Consider the following 24,190-nt stretch of genomic DNA (forward strand, 5'->3'; position numbering starts at 1 on the left):
ATTTGGCATTGTTCTCTAAGAACACAAGAATAAGAGAAAAAAGTTTAATATAGTGTGTTTAGGGGCGCCTGGGTGGCTCAGAGGGTTAAGCCTCTGCCTTCGGCTCAGGTCATGATCTCAGGGTCCTGGGATCGAGTCCCACAGCAGGCTCTCTGCTCAGCAGGGAGCCTGCTTCCTACTCTCTCTCTCTCTGCCTGCCTCTGTACCTGCTTGTGATCTCTGTCTGTCAAATAAATAAATAAAATCTTTAAAAATATATATATATATAGTGTGTTTAAACATCAGAAGACCTAAGAAAATGATAACAATTAGCCACCATGATCAGAAATGCTCATTCTGAAGAATGTGACTTCAAATTCTTTACTCTCAACTGGTTCTACGGATAAGTCAGATGTGCAAAATATCCCTTTTTATTTGAGCAAAATTATAAATAGAGGCCCATACATCAAATATGTAAAAGTTTTTAAATTCTAAGTTTAGCAATTGTTAAATTAAGTAGGTTCTGTCCTCCAATTTTGACACACATGCCTTAGTAATGTCCTGGAAGTCCAAGTGAGAATTTAAAATTCTAGTACTTTGTAGTTTCATATCGAAACAGGGAGACAAGGGGAGAGTTAGGCCTGGCCTGTTCTCCTTCTTTGTGTGTGTGTGTGTGTGTGTGTGTGTGTGTCTGTGTGTATTTATATATAAGGATATAATATAAACATATACTCCGGGACTTCGGGATCATGACCTGAGCCAAAGGCAGTCGCTTAACCAACTGAGCCACCTAGGTGCCCCATATATGACATATATATTAACAAAAGCCCTTCATCATACAAAGATTAGCTTAAGAAATCCAATGAATAGTAAGACAGTCAGAGTTTTAAGAAATCAAATGAACGATAAGACAGTGAGTAATTTTGTGGGAATACAGAAATAGCTGTCTTTTTCCTAAAGGTTGTAAGTGTACAAAATAAACATGTTTTCTCAAGGATCTAGGCTCAATCACACTGTGTAAATCCTTTGGATACTGTCCCATCTACTCATAACTTGAATTCTGTCACTAAACTTGGAGTAGCAATAATTTTGAGAATCCACATATCCTCACTGTTCTCAATTTTTTAATGAACATTTCTCACGTGCAATGGTTCATGTACTTGAATTTCTAATGTAATATTTCTGGATGACCAAAAATATGAAAATGAGTGTATAATGAGTAATTCATATCAACATCAAATAATTTATGCATTTCAAGAAACAACAGAAGTCTGTTCATATTATATTACACACTTGGATTCAGAAAACCAATGCTCTAAAAATGTCCCAGGAGGCCAACAAAGGAGACACGGTCAATCCACTTATGTGAGAACCTGGCCTCCATGTTCTCAGTTTTGGAGAGAGAGAATTATGTTACAAATGTTTTGTTGTATGTAAACAGAACACTTCTTTGTCCTTAAAATAAATGGATGAAGGAATAAGTAAGGAACCCCAGACTGCTTCATTGTGTAGGTGAGGAATTAGAGCCCCGTTCTTTTCCACGTCTACCCCCTCTTTCTCCGTCTCCTTCCCCTTCTGGTTAGAACATCCTAATTATCTTGCATTTGTCTTTTTTCGGACACCTCCTATGTTCTCATCTACTCTCCTCAACAGCCCCTCCCCACCACGTAGACTGAGGCGGGCGATGTTTTGCAATAATAAAGATGAGGGAAATGAAACACAGAAAGGTTAATGGACTTACCCAAAGCCACAGCGAAAATGGGTTTTGGTCCTGGCGCTGAGACTTTCTCCTTCTGTCTGTACTAATTTCATATGACATTATTCTGTTGTATCACCTGGGTTCTTCTCTTCATAAATCACACGCAAGTTTAATAGAAACACTTGTGAGCAGCCTCTGTAAACTGTATATACATGAAGAAAAATGAGGTTTAAGAAAATATTGCAGGAAACATCTCCTTCTATTGTTCTGTCATTCTCCTCACAAACTATCTGTGTCAATGCTCCTAAGAGGCATTTCTATTCCAAGCGGTGTGACCTAACCTTTCTAACCTTCATATTCAACACCTGTAAAATGGAAATTCAGGGCTGGGAGACTAACTTTGTCTCAGAACAGATTACCATTTCTTAAAAAAATCAGCCACTGTTAACCTTATCAGGTAAGAAGAACTGGGTTTATTCTTTTAAAGTCAGGCACGAATGTAAAAAACTGATTCTTTTTTTAAAAGATTTTATTCATTAGAGAGCAAGTGAGCCCAAGCAGGGTGGGGAGACGGGCAGAGGGAGGAGAAGCAGACTCCCTGCTGAGCAGAGAGCCCAATGTGGGGCTCCATCCCAGGATGCCAGGATCATGACCCAGGACACTTAAACAACCGAGCCACCCAGGCGCCCCAAAACTGATTCTGAATACAAACCTCTTTGTTGTAGAAATGCCATAAAAAGGCGTACTTTCTTTCTCTAGATTTCATATTCAAGTGCACTTGGAAAAAATGAACGTTTATAGAATAATGAAACCTTGTAACTCAACTAAAACATCACCTAGACCTTTCTTTTCAATCTATAAGGAGAAAAATTAGATGTAAAGAGATCCAAGGAAATGTGATGGTATTAAGTTTATAAAACTAGTCAGTGCTAATTTTGGTAGAGATACAATCCACTTTTCCTACAATACAATGTTAGTCTGCATTTCCAGTGGGCAATTCATAAACACATTTTTTCCTAGGAGCCAACTCAAATTAATTTTTAAAAGAGGCATGCAACACCACATGGGTGCCTACAACTCTATTCTCCCCAAAGTGATTTTAAGTGAATTATTATAAATCTAAAACTGTATCTGCTAACTTCAAAAGTTTTTTTTTTTTTTTTAAGATTTTATTTATTCATTTGAGACAGAGAGAGAGCTAGACAGAGAGTGAGACACCATGAGCAGGGGGGAGAAGCAAGCTCCCCGCTGAGCAGGGAGCCTGATGCAGGGCTCCATCCCAGGAGCCAGAGATCATGACCTGAGCCAAAGGCAGTCACTTAGCCAACGGAGCCACCAAGGCTCAAAAGTATTTTTAAAATACTCCAGGGTAGATTAAAAAATAGGTTGACACCTTGCAGGTTTTTATTTTCTTCTATCTGCTTTTTATTTCCTTTGAATGTTTTACATGTTCCTTATGTAATCTGGGGAAAAAAGTGTAGTTTAATAAATGAATCACTTAAAGCATGGAGCAAGTCCTTTAAATAACATAGTTAACAAAAATTAATACTCTAATGCATTATTAACACTAGTTATAAAGTATTCCAGACATGTCACACGCACAACGACTCATCTGAAATTTAAATTGTTGAAAGAGAAATTTGAGATCTTTGAGGCTATAATTCATCATAGGAAATATGTTTTCTGCTCTTTAAAAACATTGTCTGAGGGCGCCTGGGTGGCTCAGTGGATTAAGCCGCTGCCTTCGGCTCAGGTCATGATCTCAGGGTCCTGGAATGGAGCCCCGCATTGGGCTCTCTACTCAACTGGGAGCCTGCTTCCCTCTCTCTCTCTCTCTCTCTGCCTGCCTCTCTGTCTACTTGTGATCTCTCTCTGTCAAATAAATAAATAAAATCTTAAAAAAAATTGTTTGATTAAAACATTTCCTTTCAAAACATAAAGCTGTTTGGTTTTGTTGACTGTTTCCTTTGCTGGGCAAACTGTTTATCTTGATTAAGTCCCATTAGTTCATTTTAACCCTTGCTTCCCTTGCCTTCAGTGATGTTTCTAGGAAGAAGTTGCTGCAGCTGAGTTCAAAGAGGTTGCTGCCTGTGTTCTCCCCTAGGATTTTGATGCATTCCTGTCTCACATTGAGGTCTTCCACCAGTTTTGAGTCCATTTTGTGTGGGGGGTAAGGAAATGGTCCAGTTTCATTCTTCTGCATGTGGCTGTCCAATTTCCCCAACACTATTTGTTGAAGAGACTGTCTTTTTTCCATTGTATATTCTTTCCTGCTTTGTCAAAGATTAGTTGACCATAGAGCTGATGGTCCATTTCTGGGCTCTCTTATTCTGTTCCATTGATCTATGTGTCTGTTTTTGTGCCAGTACCATGCTGTCTTGATGATTCCAGCTTTGTAATAGAGCTTGAAGCCTGGAATTGTAATGCTGCCAGCACTGGTTTTCTTTCTCAACATTTCTCTGGTTGTTCAGGGTCTTTTCTGGTTCGATATAGATTTTAGGTTTATTTGTTCCATTTCTTTGAAAAAAATTGATGGTATTTTGATAGGGATTGCATTAAATGTGTAGATTGCTCTAGGCAGCATAGAAATTTTCACAATGTTTGTTCTTCCAATCCACAAGCATGGAACATTTTTCAATTTCTTTGTGTCTTCCTCAATTTCTATCATGAGTATTCTTAGTTTTCTGAGTACAGAGTCTTTACCTCTTTGATTAGATTTATTCCTAGGTATCTTATGGCTTGGGGTGCAATTGTAAATGGGATCAACTCCTTAATTTCTCTTTCTTCTGTCTTGTTGTTGCTGTATTGAAATGCAACTGATTTTTGTGCTTTGATTTTCTATCCTGCCACTTTCCTGAGTTCCTGTATGAGTTCTAGCAGTTTGGAGTAGAGTGTTTGGGTTTTCCACATAAATTACCATATCACCTGCAAAGAGAATTTGACTTCTTCTTTGCTGATTCGGATGGCTTGTATTTCTTTTTGTTGCCTGATTGCTGAGCTAGTGCTATATCGAATAGGTGGTCATAGTGGATATCCCTGTCATGTTTCTGACCTTAAGGGGAAAGCTCTCAGTTTTTCACCATTGAGAATGATATTCATTGTGGCTTTTTCACAGATGACTTTGATGATATTGAGGTATGTACCCTCTATCCCTCCACTGTGAAGAGTTTTGATCAAGAAAGGATGCTGTACTTTGTCAAATGCTTTTTCAGCATCTGTTGAGAGTATAATATGTTTCTTATTTCTTTTTTTAATGAACTGTATCACAGTAATTTATTTGCAGATGTTGAACCCACCTTGCAGCCCAGGAATAAATCCCACTTGGTCGTGGTGAGTAATCCTTTTGATGTACTGTTGGATCCTTTTGGCTAGTATTTTGGTGAGAATTTTTGGATCCAAGTTCATCAGGGATATTGGTCTATAATTCTCCTATTTGATGGAGTCTTGGTCTAGTTTTGGGAATCAAGGTAATGTTGATCTCATAAAATGAGTTTGGCAGTTTTCCTTCCACTTCTATCTTTTGGAACAGTTTCTGGAGAATAGGTATTAATTCTTCTTTAAATGTTTGGTAGAATTCCCCTGGGAAGCTGGTCTTTTGGTACCAGTTGAGACCTGATTTGTGACCCAGAATGTGATCTATTCTGGAGAATGTTTCATGTGCACTAGAGAAGAATGTGTATTCTGTTGCTTTGGGATGGAATATTCTGAATATATCTGTGATGTCCATCTGGGTCCAGCAGGTCATGTAAAGCCTTTATTTCCTTGTTGATCTTTTGCTTAGATGATCTGTCCATTTCAGTGAGGGGAGTGTTAAATCCCCTACTATTATTATATTATTGTTGATGTGTTTCCTTGATTTCCATTATTAATTGGCTTATATAATTGGCTACTCCCATGTTAGGGGCATAGATATTTAAAATTGTTAGATCTTGTTGTTGGACAGAAAATTTAAGTATGATATAGTGTCCTTCCTCACTTCTTATGATGGTCTTTGGCTTAAAATCTAATTTGCCTGATATAAGGATTGCCACCCCAGCTTTCTTTTGATGACTTAGGATGGTAAATTGTTTTCCACCCCCTCACTTTAAATCTGGAGGTGTCTTTGGATCTAAAATGAGTCTTTTGCAGAAATCATACTGATGGGTCTTGTTTTTAATCTGTTCTGATACCCTGTGTCTTTTGATTGGGGCATTTAGCCCTTTTACATTCAGGATAATGACAGAAAGATATGAATTTAATGTCATTGTATTGCCTGTAAGTTGACTGTTACTATATATTGTCTCTGTAGGACTGGTTTGGTGTTTGCAAATTCTTTTCATTTTTGTTTGTCCTGGAAGCTTTTTATTTCTCCTTCTGTTTTCAATGACAGTCTAGCTGGATATAGTATTCTTGGCTGCATTATTTTTCTCATTTAGTGCTCTGAATGTATCATGTCAGTCCTATCTGGCCTGCCAGGTCTCTGTGGATAGGTCTGCTGCCAACCTAATATTTCTACTATTGTAGGTCACAGACATCTTGTCCTGAGCTGCTTTCAGGATTTTCTCTTTGTCTCTGAGACTTTTAAATTTTACTATTAGATGATGGGGTGTTGACCTATTTTTATTGATTTTGAGGGTGAGTTCTCTGTGCCTCCTGGATTTTGATGCCTGTTTCCTTCCCCAAATTAGGGAAGTTCTCCACTATAACTTTCCTCAATATACCGTCTGCCTCCCTCTCTCTTTCTTTCTGGGATCACAATTACTCTTTCTTTCTGGGATCACAATTACTCTAATATTGTTTCATCTTATGGTATCACTTATTTCTTGAATTCTCCCCTTGTGATCCAGTAGTTGTTTGTCACTTTTTCTCTCAGCTTCTTTATTCTTCATCATTTGGTCTTCTATATCTCTCATGCTCTCTTCTGCCTCATTTATCCTAGCAGTAAGAGCCTCCATTTTTTTTTATTGCACCTCCTTAATAGCTCTTTTGATTTCAACTTGGTTAGATTTTGGTTCTCTAGTATCCAGAAAGGGATTCTCTAGTATCTTCCATGCTTTTTTCAAACATGCCTAGTATCTTTATAATCATCATTCTGAACTCTAGTTCCAACATCCTACTAAGGCTCATTATGTTCCTAGTGGCTGGTACTGCCTTTTTTTCTTTTTTCTGAGGTGAGTTTTTCCACTTTGTCAGGTTGTCCAGGGAAGAACAGATGAATGAAAGAACAAAATGTTAAAAAGGTAACAACAACTCCAGAAAAATATAAAATATAAATATAAATATAAGTGGAAATATATATATATATATATATATATATATATATATACACACACACACACATACATACATACATATATATATCTCAAGGCTGGTGAATTGTAAGAGCCACACACTTGATTTGCAGTGTATAATGGTCCGTTAGAAGAAACTGCCTCCCAAAATTTTAAAGGAAAAAAATATATATATACACAAAAATAAGGGTAAATATGATGAAGGGATGGAATAGGACTATAAAGATGAAAATTTAAAAGATTTTCTTTAAAGATTTTATTTATTTATTTGACAGAATGATTACAAGTAGGCAGAGAGGCAGACAGAGAGAGAGGGAAGCAGGCTCCCTGCTGAGCAGAGAGCCCGAAGCGGGGCTCAATCCCAGGACCCTGGGATCATGACCCAAGCTGAAGGCAGAGGCTTTAACCCACTGAGCCACCCAGGTGTCCCGAAAATTTAAAAGATTTTTAAAAAGGAATTTATAAGATATAAAGTTGGGGAAAATAAATAAATAAATAAATAAATAAAATTTTTAAAAGGAGAGAATGTGATCAGGCAGGAGAGTAGAACAAAGCTATACACTAGATTTAGGGTATATTTGGGTCTGTTAGAAGAAACTGTATCCCAAAACTTTAAGGAAATATATATATATATATATATATATATATATGTTAAATACAGTGAATGGATAGCATATGACTATAAAATTGGAAATTAGAAAAAAGATTTTAAACAAGGTGTTGAAACAATATTTGGTTAAAATAGGAAAGAGGAAAAAATTTTCAAAAATAAGAAAAGAGGGGCGCCTGGGTGGCTCAAAGGGTTAAGCCTATGCCTTCGGCTCGGGTCATGATCTCAGGGTCCTGGGATCAAGCCCCGCATTGGGCGCTCTGCTCAGTGAGGAGCCTGCTTCCTCCTCTCTCTCTCTCTCTCTCTCTGTCTGCCTCTCTGCCTACTTGTGATCTGTCTGTCAAATAAATAAATAAAATTTAAAAAAAAATAAGAAAAGAAAAAATCAAGTTTTAAAAATTTAGCTTTGAAAGACTAAAGAATCATGGGGAGGAAAGCCATGAATTCTAGGTGCTGCCTTCCACTAGACTAGAATTCCTCAGTTCTCACTAATCAGTGAACTTGGTCTGGCTGGCTGTTCCTGCGGATCTTCTCTCCGGGAGACGCCTGCTGCGCCACTCTCAGGTGTGCTTGCCTGAGGCCAAACTGCACCGCCCTTGCCAGGGCCCGCGCTAAGCGATCCGGAGCTTTTGTTCCCTGAGCGCTTTCCGTACCGCTGTGGAGCACGGGAATGAAGATGGCGCTGCCCACTCTTGGGCGGAGGAGCCCAGAGCTCAGGGCCACACTCCTCAGTGCGCCCTCGGCGAAAAGCCATCAGTCCCTCTCCCTGGTCTCTGGCCGTGCTCCGAGCTCACCCCGCCTGTGACTCAGTGTTTCTGTCTCTGGCATGTGGCCCCGTTTGGAGTCTCCCCAAACCCCGCAGGTTCCTGCTGCGCTGCTTCTCCCAGAGCAGGAAGGGGAGTCTCCCTGGACCTGCCACTTGTGGCGTCGCTGCTCGAACAGCTGTGGTTCGGCTGCCTCGGGTTGTGATGTAAGGTAACCCTGAGCCGAGAGCTCCCTGCTCAGCTCCGTCTCTACCTCCGGCTTCCCCGCTCCGACACCTGGGAGCTCTGCTGCACTCAGACACCCCCGGTCTTCCTGGGACCCCGCGGGTCCTGAGACCACACTGTCCCTGCGAGGGCTCCACGCCCTGCTTAGCCTCTGGAGCGACGTCCCTCCGCGGAGCTGATTTCTGAAAGTGCCGACTTCGGGCGCTGCTCTACTGCTTGCTGTTAAATGGCTGACGGAGGGCCCCCCCCCCCCCCCACCGTCTCTCTCCATCCACCGCCTCGGATTCACTTCTCCACAAGTCCTACCTTCCAGAAATGGTCACTTTTCTGTTCAGAGAATTGCTGCTGCTCTTTTCTTTGATCTCCTGTTGAGTTTGTAGGTGTGCAGAATGGTTGGGTAACTATCTCAGCTGAATTCCTTGGAACAGAGGAAATTTAGGTCTGCTTCTCCTCCGCCATCTCGCTCCTCTGACCCATCCAGGTACTTTCTTATCTTCCTATTTACTAAGTAATCTAGTCATGATTTCCTCATTTGATTCTGACACCAAGGTGTGAGGTTGGGGTTATTATTTTTTACAGGTGGGGAAACTCAGGCACAGAGAAATTAAGAAACGCCCCTGAAGTCATGTGACTAGTAGGTCTAGAACCTGGCTTTAGACCCAAGCGCTAGTCAAAAGAACCAATATAGCCTGTCAAAGGAGCGCCTTCCACATCTGTTCTCAGACACTTAACAGATATGCTGTTCCTATGTCTATAAGAATTACTGCAGAATTGCAGATTGAGTTAAATAACTATCTGTAAACTGCTTTCACAGTATAAGTATTGTAGACATACAGAACGTTATCTCAAATTCAGTAATAATACATATGGTGTGCAATTCTATGACCCTGAGAAACCCTGGAATTCATTAACACAGAAATTATCATTTTTAACATCATCAATTTACATTATTATCTAAAAATTTGCCTCACTGTAGTCTGGAGTTAAATTGGTTGCAAGCATTTGCCATGTTTTTGTTGTATTTTACGCAGGGAATGTAAATCATACTGAATTGCACCTTATTTTATTTTATTTTTTAATTCAAGAGTTTCATTTTCTTTTAAAAAGATTTTATTTATTTATTTGGCAGAAAGAGATCACAAGTAGGCAGAGAGGCAGGCAGAGAGAGAGGAGGAAACAGGCTCCCTGCTGAGCAGAGAGCCCGACTGGGCCTTGATCCTAGGACCCTGAGACCATGACCTGAGCAGAAGGCAGAGGCTATAACCCACTGAGGCACCCAGGCGCCCCCTGAACTGCACTTTAAAAATGAGGATATGATAGGCAGAATTCTAAAGGTGCCCCTTCCAAGATCCCATGCCCTGGTTATTCAATCACACACTAATTTAGCTACTGCTACAAAAGGATTTTGCAGTTGCTAATCAGCTGAATTAAAGTAGGGATATTATCTGGGATTATCTGCAGTGGGATGGGGGGCAGTGTGGTATTTGAAGGGCCATTGCTGGTGTGAGACAGAGGACCCATGTCCTAAGACAGAAGAGAGGCCTCTGGGCAGAACCAGCAGGGAAACAGGGACCTCAGGCCAACAACCTGAATGAACGTAGAGCCAATTCTTCCCCAAGTCTTCAATAAAGAACCCGTCTCTGCTGACATCTGAATTTTAACCCATCAAGGCCCATGCTGGCCTTCTATGGAACTGTGAGCTAATACATGGGTGTTGTTTTAAGTCACTATGTTTGCAGACCTTTGTTTTGGTAGCCACGGAGAACTAACAGAGGGGAAAGTGTCAAAGTTCAAGAAGAGTGTATCTACTGTTACAACCACCAAAACCAAATGTGGCTCTAAGAGGAATTCAAATTCCATAGCAGTGAGAGGAGTTACAACGCTTGGAGCAGCAATGTTGAGACAGAAACGAAAGAAAGGGACTAAGGATTATTTTCTGTAATTGCTTTCGGTTTGTTGTATTTTTTTTTTTAAGATGTGAAATATTTTTTTTAAAGTAGGCTCTATTCCCAACATGGGGCTTGAACTCACAACCCCAAGATCAAGAGTCATATGCTCCACCGACTGAGCCAGCCAGGTGGCCCTAAAGATTTGAACAGGCCAGTAGGAAGTCAAAAGAATGCTAGTGAGAAGTGATAATAGCGGGAGAGGTGACAAGCTCGGAGGATGGCATCAAGGGGATGGAACCCAGAGAACAGGTGGAGAGATTTAGAAAGCAGAAATATTTTCCTCTGCAAGGGAAATTTTCCTTCTTCTATAGGAAGAAAGGATGTTGGTTTTGTAACTAGGGTGACAAGAATGCCAAGGAGGCTCTTGTCTGGTGGCTTGCCCTGTCATCTGGAGTGGGAGGGGGGTCAGCTGTTGAGAGTGACAATGAAGGGGGTGCATGTGTGGGACAGGAGCGCCTCAGGTTTGACTCTATTGCTGGGCACCACCAATGGGATCGCCTAGGGAAGCATGGGGGGGGCTCCTGAATATGGGGGGCCTCCAATGGGTGATTTTCTCAGAGGCTGATCAGCCACAGGGGCACAGGTATAAGACACACAGGTGGTCCTGTTACCCCGCAGTGGGGGGTGGGGGGGGTGCTTTCCAGGACAGTGCAGCGGTGGGAAAGGAAGGACCGTTGTGGGGATATGTGGCTGAGGCGACACGCCCCCAATTCTGAACTGGGTAAGAAAGGACTCACGGGCTACAGGGACCTGTTGGATTAGGAGGACAAGAAGCTGCATTTCCCTCCCAGTTCTGACTGGCTGGCTGGCCCTATAAACTTCTCTCAGTGACGCTCCCCTGCACTCTCCTGCACCATCCACTCAGTGCAGCACCTGCCCGACTAGCCTTTTTTTTATGAGCAGAACGGGTTCCATCCCCAAGTGCACTGATGGTTTTAAAGCACTATCCCCAAAGAGAGGCCAGTTTTCTCATGAGTGGTTGTGGTCTTGATATAATTTATTATTATTTTCCCTCTCTTCCATGCAGCCTTCTTAACCTAGGCTAATAATGATAGTTATAGCTAATATTTGTCTTAAACAATTCTTATGTGCCAAAGTGCAAAATGCTTTACACATGTCACCTCATTTAGACATCAGTTAAAAAAAAAAAAAGAATCTTGTGCCTTTATTCTACTAACGAGGAAACTGAGGCACAAGGGGTTGAAGGTGTTTATCAAGTGCTGAACGCCAAGTAGTTGTAGAGCTGGAACTCAAACACTGGGCTGTCTGATTCCACAGCGCATGCTCTTTGCCAGAAGGCTAAACCCTGAGTTCAAATGACACAGTGCTAAGGTGCAAACCAGAGAGGCCTGGGTGACTCAGCCGGTTAAATGCCCAACTCTTGATCTCAGCGTAGGTCCTAATCTCAGGGTCATGAGTTGGAGCCCTGCATTGGGCTCCATGGAGCCTACTTAAAAAAAAAAAAAAAAAATCAAGTTGCCGACCAATACATGACTGCTAAATGGCTATTATACCAGTCAGTGAGAATGAGAAAACCAGTGACACAAAATTCCTGTCCATTCCAACAGAGGTCTACTGAAAGCCCTCTTTCTCTCTTCTCAATCCTTCCCCAAAGCACAAGATGCTAAATCCACAGGTTTTGTGTGTATGGCAGAAGAGCCATGATTTCTGAAAAGATAAAATTTTGCTGGTGGGAAGAAGGGAAAACACGAGAGAGAATGTTTAGATCGCCTCGATCTTCCCACAGTGAAATCTAATCATAGAAAGTGATTAGGGCCGTCCTTGTGAGGCCCGCACGTGGGGGAAGATAAAGGAGGAAGTAATACCATTTGTGATGTCGCTGATGAAGAGACGTAGGTTAACATTAGTTGCTCAACTGCCAAGTAGCATCAAAATAAACCAATGTCATTTTAAAAAGCTAATACATGAGAGACTGTGGACTCTGAAAAACAATCTGAGGGTTTTGAAGGGGCAGGGGGTGGGAGGTTGGGGGTACCAGGTGGTGGGTATTATGGAGGGCACGGATTGCATGGAGCACTGGGTGTGGTGCATAAACAATTCTGTTACGCTGAAAATAAATTTAAAAAAAATTTTGGAAAAAAAAGCTAATATATGGCTGGTTTTGATTATTTTCAGTCGACTTGTTCTTGAGATCCTTTACACCAAAAGCGTGGCCCCTCATGAGGAGCTCATTAGAAATGCAGACTCTCTGGCCCCACCCCAGACCAACTAAATCGGAATCTGCACTTTAAAAGGATTCCCAGTGGTTTGTACATACGTTAATGTTCGATTCACCACAGTTCATTCCTTCATTCACTGACCAGCGCTAACTAGGCTCACCTGTATGAGAAATAATTGTGTCCTTCATTTATGAGAATTTTACTTCTGCTTATTCACAAAACAACTGAAGAACAGCTATCTTATTTTTCAAATTCCTTGGAATTACAGAATTTGACAGTTTATCTACAAATAAAGAATACTCTTCCTCCTTGGGATTCTCTCATAGTAATTTATTTTCATGCAGTGCCTAGAGAGTAGCATTTGGAACAGTTAAATAGAGAAACTATACTATCTCTTAAATGCCAAAACTCCCCTTAGTAGGGATGAAAAAACTTGCCCAGGAAGATTTATGGAAAATGGGTAGGAATGGCCAAATTCAATGTCAAGGTTCTCAGTGGGGACCCTGTCTGATGAAGGCTGATTTGATTGCCAAACAAAAATGTTAGCTCCTAAAGGAACTGTGAGTCTGAGCAAAGACACCAGCCTGGTACACCAGTTCATCCATCAGAAAGAAGAATTAGCAACTGTGTAGAAATCACAAGCCATCAGCATAGGATGTGTTGAATATAATTAGCTGCTTTCTCTTGCTATGGGCAATGCCCAGGCATTTAGAAAGCAAGGTGTTGACCACTCATCCAAATTAAACTTTAACTTCAACTAATATCAAACCTGTTACGTTACAACCAATTTTGAGATACTGCACATGTTTATATGCGTGTTGTTTGGCATTTTAGATCTTTGGATACTTCTCCTCTGAAGAAGATTCTCTTGCTTCCCAGATGGATGAAGAAAATTTGGTTTTCCTTATTTCCAGAAAACAGCGAGTTGTAATTTCAGGTGATATTTTTAATTTCCTTTCCAAATGAATATGGGTTTTAACATTTTCTCAAAAAAAATTGGGAGCTGAAGACAGAAATTACCCCTGCAGTTGAAAATAGCCCAGGTTGGGGGGAGCCAAAGGAGAGGGAGTGGTGGTAGCTTGGAACAGGACAGTGTTCTTAACCTTCCTTTCATTAGTTTGTCATTTTACTGTTTTCGTGTTTGTTTCAGTATAAGGGTTCCTAAGGAGTCTTTTAGACATTTTTTCCCTGATTGCACCCCCTGCACTCCTCCCCAACTCCGTAACACTTTAATATGTCGGATGTACTATGTATCTGTTTACGTAAGTTTGTGTATCTGTGCTTTATACACAAAAAGAGCAAGACTCATTTACGTCCCCCAAGAACCAGTCTTCACCCCCTTGAGGACTTTCTTTTGTCTTTTGAGAATACATGGATTAGGCTGATCACACTGGAGTATGAGATCTGTCCATTTGCTTTTCGAAGAGCTTACAATTATGAAAACTGATCACGCTGGATCACGCTGATCACGTTCAGCACATAGGCAAAAAACCAACCAAACAAACAAAAAACCATGAAGGAATCAGGTTTTTTTTTTTTTCCAAGACATTCAAAAACAAACAAAAAAATCCTTAATAACAACATTAAGGTGGTTTTATTCTCTTATGCCCCAAAGCCTGAGATCATATTAGGCTTTTACTCTGTGTAAATCATGATTGTGACTGTTCAAAGAAAGGATTCCTGAGAGATGTGGAAATCTCAAAATGGAATGATTCCAAAAGATGTTTGCAAAACTTGTTCTCTGCAAAATATGTGGCAGGAACATGAGTATATATATACATTTTCTCTAGGATTCATGCACCACATTGATTTGGAAAGTGTCATAAATTCAGATTAGTATCTCCAGGGCTGATGATAAAGCAATAAGATGTCCACTGACAGATGAATGGATAAAGAAGATGTGGTTCATATCTACGATGGAATATTACTCAGCCATCAAAAAGGATGAATACTTATCATTGATATTGACTTGGATGGAACTGGAGGGCATTTTGCTGAGTGAAATAAGTCAGTCAGAGAAAGACAATTATATGGTTTCACTCATATGTGGAATATATAAAACAACGCAGAAGATCATAAGGGAAGGGAGGGAAAATGGAAAGGAAGGAACTCAGGGAGACAAACCATGAGAGACTCAACTCTAGGAAACAAATTGAGGGAAGGTGGGTGATGGGCATGAAGGAGAGCACATGAGGTGATGGGCACTGGGTGTTCCATGCAACTGAGGAATTATTGAACTCTACATCTGAAACTAATGAGGTACTGTATGCTGGCTAATTGAGTTTAAAAAAAAAATTAGTGCTAAGAAAAACAACAGGTGCTGAGTTTTATGGTTTCATCTGCCTTTTCAGCAAAAAAGTAAAAAGTTTCTTTGCTTACTCTTTTCTTTTAAACACAGACCTAACAAATGAGTTTCAGGATCTTGACTGCTGGGAATTGAAATGCTTATTATGTTGTTGGCAGGTAGTAGAAGACGGGATGTGATTAAATGCATTGTCAAGGTCCCTCAGCTGGATTTACTAATCACAGCTTCTCAGAAAGGATTGATAACAGTCTTTAACAGCCAGGTAATTTGACAGCTCGGATCCCCCCTCCCCCCTCGTCACTTCCTCCTCCCATTCACGTGTTCCTTTGTTCATTCCCTCCTTCTCGGTCGTCTATGCACTGTGCATACTTACCAGCTGCAACAGCAAACATAAACATATTTCAGAGTGATTCCAAAAAAATAAAGACAGATGTTGCTAAAAAGAGAGGATTGCGGAGCCCTGGAGCAATTTTTGAGATTTTGGTAACTGCATTTGGCAGTGTTCCTCAGGGAGTTTTTTTGTTTTTGTTTTTTTTTAATAGTTATTTGTTTAAGAGAGAGACAGCACGAATGGGAGGGTCAGAGGGGCAGGGAGAGAGAATCTCAAGCCGACTCTGTGCTGAGCATGAACCCAGACACAGAGCTCTATCCTAAACCCTGAGATCATGACCTGAGCTGAAAGCAAGAGTTGGAAGCTTAACGGACTGAGCCACCCAAGCGTTCCTCAAGGAGTCTCACCAAACCATGTGGCATCAGCATAATTATAGGATGATCCTGGATAATTTCTCGGATAAAAATCAGAAAAACTCATGAGACAAGTGATTTTGTCAGAATCCTAACAAGTATAGAGGGTCCCAACAAGAACCTTGGACTTGGGGTTAAAAGGTGGTTCACATTCTGGCTCCTATGTTTTACCAGCTAGGCTGTTAAATAGGGAACTTTATGAGGCAACTTATTATGCCTCTTCTCCCATTTATGAAATGACACCAGAACCGGTCCTCTCTCCCTCAGCGGGCTGCAGTGAAGATGAATGACACAATGAACGCAGAAGCATTATATAAACGATAGATTCCCATGTCCGCGTAGCGCATAACTATTACTGTCCCTTCTAAATTCGTAAGTTTTGGGCTTCCACTTCCAAACCATGAGAGATTGTATTGGAATGTGTAATGATATAGACCACCCAGTATTTCACTATGAAAATAAAAGGGAATATCAAAAAATAAATATCAAAGCCAATAATTCCAGTGATGGGTTCATTTCCAACTAGAGATAAGCATTATACAAATAAACGATATTTAAAATGATCATCAAATGATTACAGTTTCAGCAGTAATGTTTAGTCCTTCAGGGATCAGGCTTCCTGGGCCCTGAGGAGGGGCGGTAGAAGGTTCCTGGTGTGGACATGGAGCTTGGCGTCCCTGCCCAGCTCGGGCACTCGCCAGCTGTGTGTGTGTTACCTGTGCATCTCCATGCCCTGGATCCTTCATTCAGAACCGAGGCAGCTGCGCTGCTGGAATTAATGCACACAGACCTAGCATCACTAGCATCACTAGCATTACCTAGCATCACTGTGAGCACTCAGGAGATGGTGGTGGTTGCAGTCACGGACAAACGGTGTGAACACAGAACTGCGTGGCCTCATCTAAACGTGAGCACTTTCCTCGCTCTCCTTCCTCCTTGGTGCCTTACTTCCCTTCTCATTTTCTTACTTTCATTTCCTCAAAGATAGACCAAAGACGGAGTGTAAAGAAGAACACGAGAAGAAAAATAATGATCTTCCTGATGACGTAGCTCAGGATTATGTGAAATAAGTGAGGGGGCCTTTTCATATTCCACAGACCTCTCTCTCACACGTGCACGCACACACACTCATTCACCCATGCTTAGAGGTGCGTACGTGTATATTCACAAACACATCTGTGTCTTATAAAAACCATGCGGTTGGAGAGAAAAAAAAAAAAAACGCTTAAAAATTACTTGAAGATTTGATACACCAGGGGTGCCTGGGTGGCTCAGTGGGTTAAAGCTTCTGCCTTCGGCTCAGGTCATGATCTCAGGGTCCTGGGATCAAGCCCCGCATTGGGCTCTCTGCTCAGCGGGGAGCCTGCTTCCTCCTCTATCTCTGCCTGCCTCTCTGCCTATTTGTGATCTCTGTCTGTCAAATAAATAAAGTCTTTTTTAAAAAAAGATTTGATATACCAGGAATAAACAGCATTTTGAAAGTTGTGTGTCTTACATATAGGATGACACATTCTGTGAAAAGCTAATGTTAAGGTAGGTCACAGGAAAAATTTATTAAAAGGTAGTCATGAACAACACAAAATATAATAGGTTAATCCATAATTTAGGTTCTCTGTAAAGTACAGTACACACAGTTAAGAATTTTCATGGTGTTCTCTAGAGGGTTTGGTGATAGACACTCTAAATGTCATTAGCAAAAATTCTTCCCCAAAAGGCTAGGTTTTCAAAATTCAGAAGATATCCATCAGGATTATGTAACTTTTAAGGATGGTAAAAGAAACTGAAGCATGTGCTTTCCACTAAGGATGGAAATACAGAAGTAGGAGAGGGAAATCACAAGAGTTCTGTTCTGGGCTCACCAGTTTCCTGAGGGCACTTAATATTTCCTGTCTGGAAAAACGTCCCTGGATGGAAAAGCGTCTTTGAACTCTTCAGATGAAGGACAGTCTGAGATGGCCACGACTCACAGTTTTAGGGATCTAATTTACGTTTCCCTCTTTTCACGCAATCTATTCCTTCTGGGCAGCCATTTTCTGTACTTTTCCCAAGACCACATGACCATGCAAAAGAAACTAGGTCATTCATAGACTTCAAATACTGACCTTGACCTTGGAAGCAATTAGCATGCCCTAAGGGGAGAAGAGGCTGCTCAGGTACCTTACAGGCCTGCGTGGAGTAAATCTATCTTCTCTACCTGCACGTACCCAGGCGTGAGATTCATGCAGTAGATAATTTATCCAGTAAGAGAGGAAGCCCACTGGGTAGAATATTCTTGCATGTCTCAGGGACCTAAGAGAGAACTTCCAAATGAAGCTGTGTTTTTCCCTGTGCGCACCAAGCTGTATTCATGCTGACCTAGTTCGCATTCTTTCAGACCACTCTTGCCATTGCTATCAGTATTATTTTGTATTCCCCCCTTTTGATATCCTATGTTGCTCTGAAAACTAAAGAATTTGAGACAGTTTGCAAACAGGGAAAAATCATTAGTACAGTGTAATCTAAGAGCAGTTATCAGACTTAAAGGCAAGCCACAGAAGCACTAACTATAGGGCGCTTGGGTGGCTCAGTGGGTTAAGCATCTGCCTTCTGCTCAGGTCATGATCCCAAAGTCCTGGGATCGAGCCTTGGGTCTGGCTCCCCACGGAGTGGGGACCCTGCTTCTCCCTCTTCCCCCAGCTCCTGTTCTCTCTCACCATCTCTGTCTGTCTCTTTCAAATAAATAAATAAAATCTTCAAAAAAGAAAAAAAAGGAAGCACCAACCGTGTCCAAAGCCAGCAGTGAATGATTCCACAGAGCCAGGTTTTTGAGGGAAAAGAGAAAAGGAGGAAACTCACAGAAGGTAGAAATGACAAGTAAGATTAAACCGTGGAGATAAAATGTTCTTTTAGAGCCAACTTTCTCCATTTTTATTATAGTGCCAGCGAGCTTTCATTCTTCTCCTCCTTTGTTTATAGATGAGAGTCCAGACCAGCACCAGTGTTACGGTAAGTACATGTTATAAACTCCTCATGAAGTCCGCTTTCAGAATGTGCTAACGGTTCCTCCATTACGAGCCACAATCTCGATGCAGGTCGAATAGGCTCTAAGAATAAGATGTCTTCATACTGTGAGTCTGTGACTTGGATCCGCACTAAACCTTGAGCAGCAGCAGAGGACCCTCACCTCGCTTGCTGAGGTTAAATTTATTTCAGAGAAGCGCTTGGAGACGGGACTCCCTGGAAGCTTCCATTTAAAAGTCTCCCTCAGGTTTTCCTGAGCTCCCCCTACTGAGGAACTAAAAAAACAAACAAACCCAACACTCTCCAAGTTGTGAGAACTACAAGGAAATGGCCAAGGGAAATAACTTGAAAACACTGTAAACTTGGAAATTGCAGAAAATATTTGAGTCCGATTTGGTAATTTACTTAATTCATATCGCTACCCAGAGAAGTGAACTTGCATTTGTAAAGCTGTGACAGGTTGCTCTCAGAGTCCCACCATGGCTTTGTGAGAGGTGTGGGGACACGCCTGCCTTTTCGCCCTGCTTATAGGCACTGAAGGCCCGGAACCACCCAGGACAGCACCAGGCCACCTGGCAGATGAGTCTGCCTCCTCTCTAAGCCTCGGAGCCTTCGCTTCTAAGGCTGAAACAAAGGTTAGAATTCTTAACGTAGGTCTGAAATGCGTGCAGCAGTGTCGGGTGCTCAGTAGGCCCTCGTAAACGGGGACTGTGGCTCTGGCCTTGTTGTGTGTCGTTGACATGACCGATCCCACCCGTGCCAGCTTGGTGACTTCAGGCAAAGCAAAACAGACTCAGCGGGCTCAACTCGGTTATTGACCTGGTGATCACTAAGGTCTTTTCTAGCCAAAAATTGTGTGTGGGGGGACAGGGCCAGAGAAGCGGCTTAATCTGGCCTCCCCCACGGCCCCGTGGAGAGGTGTTCTCCCGACAGTGAAGAGTGCACAAACATGCCTGCTCTGCTGGTGTCTCTTTGCCTCCAGGGAGCTGTGACAGGCATGAGCTCGTTCCTCACTCTCCAGCTGACCGTGCTGAGAAACTCAAGGGAAGTGTCAAAGGGCGAAAGATGAGAGCCTCTTCTCCAGACATCGGAGAAGAGACATTGCAAGGCTCCCCTGCAAGGAGATATAACTGACCTACTCTTTAGTAAGTAACCATGACCTTGGATAGACCAAAACCCGCCTCTCCCAATTCTGTTTTTTTCCCTCAGGACACCTCCTGGATCACAGGATGTGATTACCTCTCACAGCTGAAAAGAATCGTCGCCACTACAGAAAGGACCATCATTGTCTGGGATTATAAAGCTCAAGGCAGTGGCCAGGTACGGTGCCAAGAGGAACCCTCCAAGTACCGAGTTTCCTCTTCCAGCCCTCGAGGATGTGAGCAGTCCGCTTCCTCTGCCCAGTGTCAGTTCCTCATCTGTAAAATGAGGGGGTTAACTAATCCAGTCCTTGATTAAACAAGTTCAGCGTTACTATTCTGTGAGGCTCATTAAAAAGGAGCACTCTTTCCATTTAGTGCCTGTTCAATTTGGTGAAACTTGTTTTGTTTTTGAGAGAGAGAGAGAATTTCTTCCTTCTCTCATACCCTTCTCTGAATCCAGGTATTAACTCTTTGATTATGTTATCAAGTTCAGAGACTTTCCCTCCAGTTCAGCTTCATTTCCTAAGAAAATTACTAAAAATCAAATGACTCATTCTGGCAAAATATCTAATGGGGCAGATGCCAGTGTTGTTCCTTCAGTGCCTGACCTGTAACCACTAAAGTAATTTGCAGTATTTCCTGAGCACTCGCAGACGTATAGAAGCCATGAACAGGTTCCCTGCACTCAAGCAAAACTCAGTCTTGAAAGATGTCATGAAAAGACATAAAATATAACATAATGGTATAGCAAACTATACAGTAACAACAAACAACAACAACAACCAAAAAACCAAGGGCACCAGGAGTTCGTGGAGAGGCAAGATTATACAAAAATGCCCTCAGGAAGTGGCTGACTTCGAAGGACGAAAGACGAGGAGGATTAAGAAGTAATTAGCCTTCCTCCGTGCCCTGCTTGTCCCTAGGCTCAGTGAAAAACCAAACTTGTCATTCCTGTCCCCACTGTTGCACCCAGCGAATGATGCCAGCATGACTTGAAGAAGGCAGATTGTTGCCTCGCGTCCTTTGTTACGGGATGTGTCGCCAGCTCCTGGCTGCAGCCTCTTCTCTGCCCAGCTCCCTCCAGTTTTCAGTCTCGCTTCTCAGCCCCATGGAAGCCTCCATGGAAGCCTCCGGTTCCTCGAGGCCGTCCTCTTCCCTCTCCGTCCCCCTCCTCCCCCTCCTGTGCCTGCCTGCCTGCACCAGCTGGGCAGATCATCTGCGCCGAAGCCATCCCCACCTCCCACTCTCCGAAATCCTTTCAAACTCCAGTCCTGGTGAGATGTGACAGCCTGTTTCTTCGCCCTCACGGAGGCTCAGCCCTCCTGGAGAAAAAAGCCACGAAGCCACCACCGTTCGCATCACTGTAAATTCAGGGTCTGCAGTGAATCCTCATCTGAGGATTCACTGGCTTCTGTCAACTCTTTCTTGGCCTTGCCAAGTCACTTTCCCATCCCTGGCAATACTGCAAAAGGGCGAGACTGCCCTCAGGCTCTCTCCCTCTCAGCAGATGTACTCGTCCCTACTTTCCTGAGAAATTGGAGTCTACGAGGCCTGTCCTCTTCCAAATCCGGGCTCTCCCACCCACAGCTTCAGTGAGGACCCCTACTTCCTTTCCTCCTTCCTCTCTCTGGAGGCAAAATGCCCTTGCATCGGCCACTCCCATTGCCTCCTGCCTCATGCAGGGCCAAGCTCTTCCCTTTTTATTTTTTTGACCTTCATCTGTCCTTCTGGGCTCCTCATGTCAGTCGCTTCTGAATCTTTCTCTGGACCAGTTCATGCCAGATCAAAGGTCACCGTCCCAGACCCGGGGACCTACAGCGGCCTCTCCAGTCACTCGTTATCATAGCACCCTTGTTTATTTCCCCAGAGCACTTCGCACGATCCGAATGAAATGTTGTTTTTATACCTGCATCCCTGCCCTGGATTGGTGGTTCCGCCACGTCAGAAACTGGTATTCTTTATCAGCATATGCCCCATGCCTAGAACAGCTCTTGGCTCATCGTAGGTGCTCTGTGATTACTTGTTGAGTGACTGAATGATGCTCTAAATATGTTCAAATCTCACTCATCCTAGAGGAAACAAAACAAAACAAAATTTTCTTTAAAGATTTTATTTATGTATTTGAGAGAGAGATAGAGCACAAGCAGGCAGAGAGGCAGGCACAGGGAGACGGAAAAGCAGGCTTCCTGCTAAGCAGGGAGCCTGACATGGGGCTCGATCCCAGGACCCTGGGACCATGACCTGAGCTGAAGACAGACACTTAACCGACTGAGCCACCCAGGTGCCCCAAAACAAAAAAAAATTTAAATACTGTTTTCTTCTATCTTAGGTAGAGACTGATTTCTGGGACAGCCCTGGCTGTACAGCTTAGTGAACCCAGCACAACAGCCTAGAGGCAGCTTGATAGATGCTTGCTGAATATTTCTGGACAAACTTGGATGTTAGGATATGTGTTTCCTGATAACTTCTTATGACATAATTGGGGTATTAATACTTGATTTTCCTATTTTCCCATACAGTTTTATGTCAGCAGTCTTATAACAGCCAAACCTTCTTAGGCTTCCCATTAGTATTGCCTCACAAATCCAAGAGAGGGACATTCATAGCAACCAAATAGAAAATCTCATTAAAGTATTGAGCCCAAGGTACCTCACCTTTTTCCCAAAAAGTACCCAAAGCACGCAATGTTGGGCTCACAGTGAATGTTCATTAACTTTTACTTGCTTAACTTTTTTTCTTTTTTCAAATTTCTTTAACACAATGTGAATATCTAAAATTAAAAATATCAGAAAATAAGACTTTCATCATATCATAGGCAGTGATTACTATGTGGACATTTAGAGCAATGTAATAACTCACTGAAAGCATCCTTCTGCTTCTAGGAAAGCTATTTTGTCATAAAGCCTATGGATCACTGCCTTCTTTGTGTGTGTGTCGTGTCTCTGCCCAACCAGCTCTGCAGAGACGATATCCTCTTGGGGGATGATGGTGGTTTCGTGAACAAATTCACAATAAACAGTGATGACTTTGGACTAAAGCAGGCAAAATCCAAGAAAAAACTACAAAGCCAAGTCTTAGACTCAAAGAACTTTAAAAGGTAAGGGTATCACATGGGCAGTTGAATTTTTCTAATATAGACAGTGTTCAAGTATTTGTATAGAGAATGCAGTGTACCAGGCCCTATGGTAGAGATCTGAAATACAAAGCCGAACTAGAAACACTTCTTACCTCAAGGAACTTCCAGCATAACTGGGAAGAGAGAGAGGAAAATTAGCCACTGGAATTCCAATTGTAAATGTTATTGACAAAGTCTATAGGTATTTGAGTGAATTAAAGTGTGTAAATTAAATGAAAAAAGTTAAATAATGAAAAAACTGTAAAAAATATATATGACTATTTGCTAGCACTTGTATGGAAAGAGATCCTCAATGTAAAAGCAATGGATACAGAATTCAAAGAAAAAAATTGGGTAGATGTGGGAAAAAAATAAAAATTTCTGGACATCAGAAGATAACATTTTAAAAGTAAATAACAAACTGAAGGGGCACCTGGGTGGCTCAGTCAGTTAAGCGTCTGACTTAATTTTGGCTCAGGTGATGATCTCACAGTCCTGGTATCGAGCCCCACGTAAGGTTCCATGCCCAGCAAGGAGTCTGCCTGAGGACTCTCTCTCTCCCTCTGCCCTTCCCCCCACTCACAATCTCTCTTTCTCTTTCTCTCTCTCTAAAATAAATAAATCTTTAAAAAATAAATAAAAACTGTGATAAATATACTAAATATGAGAAACAATGGGTTGATACTCTTTAATAGTTTTAGCAGTTCAATTAGAAAATAATCATTCCCATGGGGCGCCTGGGTGGCTCAGTGGGTTAAGCCGCTGCCTTCGGCTCAGGTCATGATCTCAGGGTCCTGGGATCGAGTCCCGCATGGGGCTCTCTGCTCAGCAGGGAGCCTGCTTCCTTCTCTCTCTCTCTCTGCCTGCCTCTCAGTGTACTTGTAATTTCTCTCTGTCAAATAAATAAATAAAATCTTTTAAAAAAAAAAAAAAAAAAGAAAATAATCATTCCCCAAGAAAAATGGGCAAAGACTGTGAACAGATAATTTATGCAGAGACACACATAGTGCAAAGAGTCAATAAACATTTCAATGTGATCATCAGGCAAAAATGCTAACAATTATCTCCAAATGATGGGATTCTAGGTGATTTTTTGTTGTCTTTATAATGGACTGTCTTTTACATTTTTACAGTAAATATATATTACTTTTATTAGCAGAGGAACAAAGAAGTATTCTTAAAGAATTACAACTTAAAATTGGGTAAAA

At 41.9% G+C, this 24,190-nt stretch overlaps 1 protein-coding gene across 1 annotated transcript in view; it reads left to right on the forward strand.

Moving 5' to 3' along the window:
* The window catches only part of WDR64 (WD repeat domain 64), a 138,888-nt gene that overhangs the window by 10,474 nt on the left and 104,224 nt on the right, over positions 1–24,190 (forward strand). The window contains exons 3-7 of the mRNA XM_059413995.1: positions 13,511–13,613; positions 15,140–15,243; positions 18,681–18,710; positions 19,935–20,045; positions 22,750–22,964. Of these exons, the coding sequence (XP_059269978.1) occupies positions 13,511–13,613; positions 15,140–15,243; positions 18,681–18,710; positions 19,935–20,045; positions 22,750–22,964 (563 nt within the window). The remainder of the gene's footprint in view (positions 1–13,510; positions 13,614–15,139; positions 15,244–18,680; positions 18,711–19,934; positions 20,046–22,749; positions 22,965–24,190) is intronic.

The sequence above is a fragment of the Mustela nigripes genome, chromosome 10 (assembly GCF_022355385.1).
Source record: "Mustela nigripes isolate SB6536 chromosome 10, MUSNIG.SB6536, whole genome shotgun sequence".
Lineage (NCBI taxonomy): Eukaryota > Metazoa > Chordata > Mammalia > Carnivora > Mustelidae > Mustela > Mustela nigripes.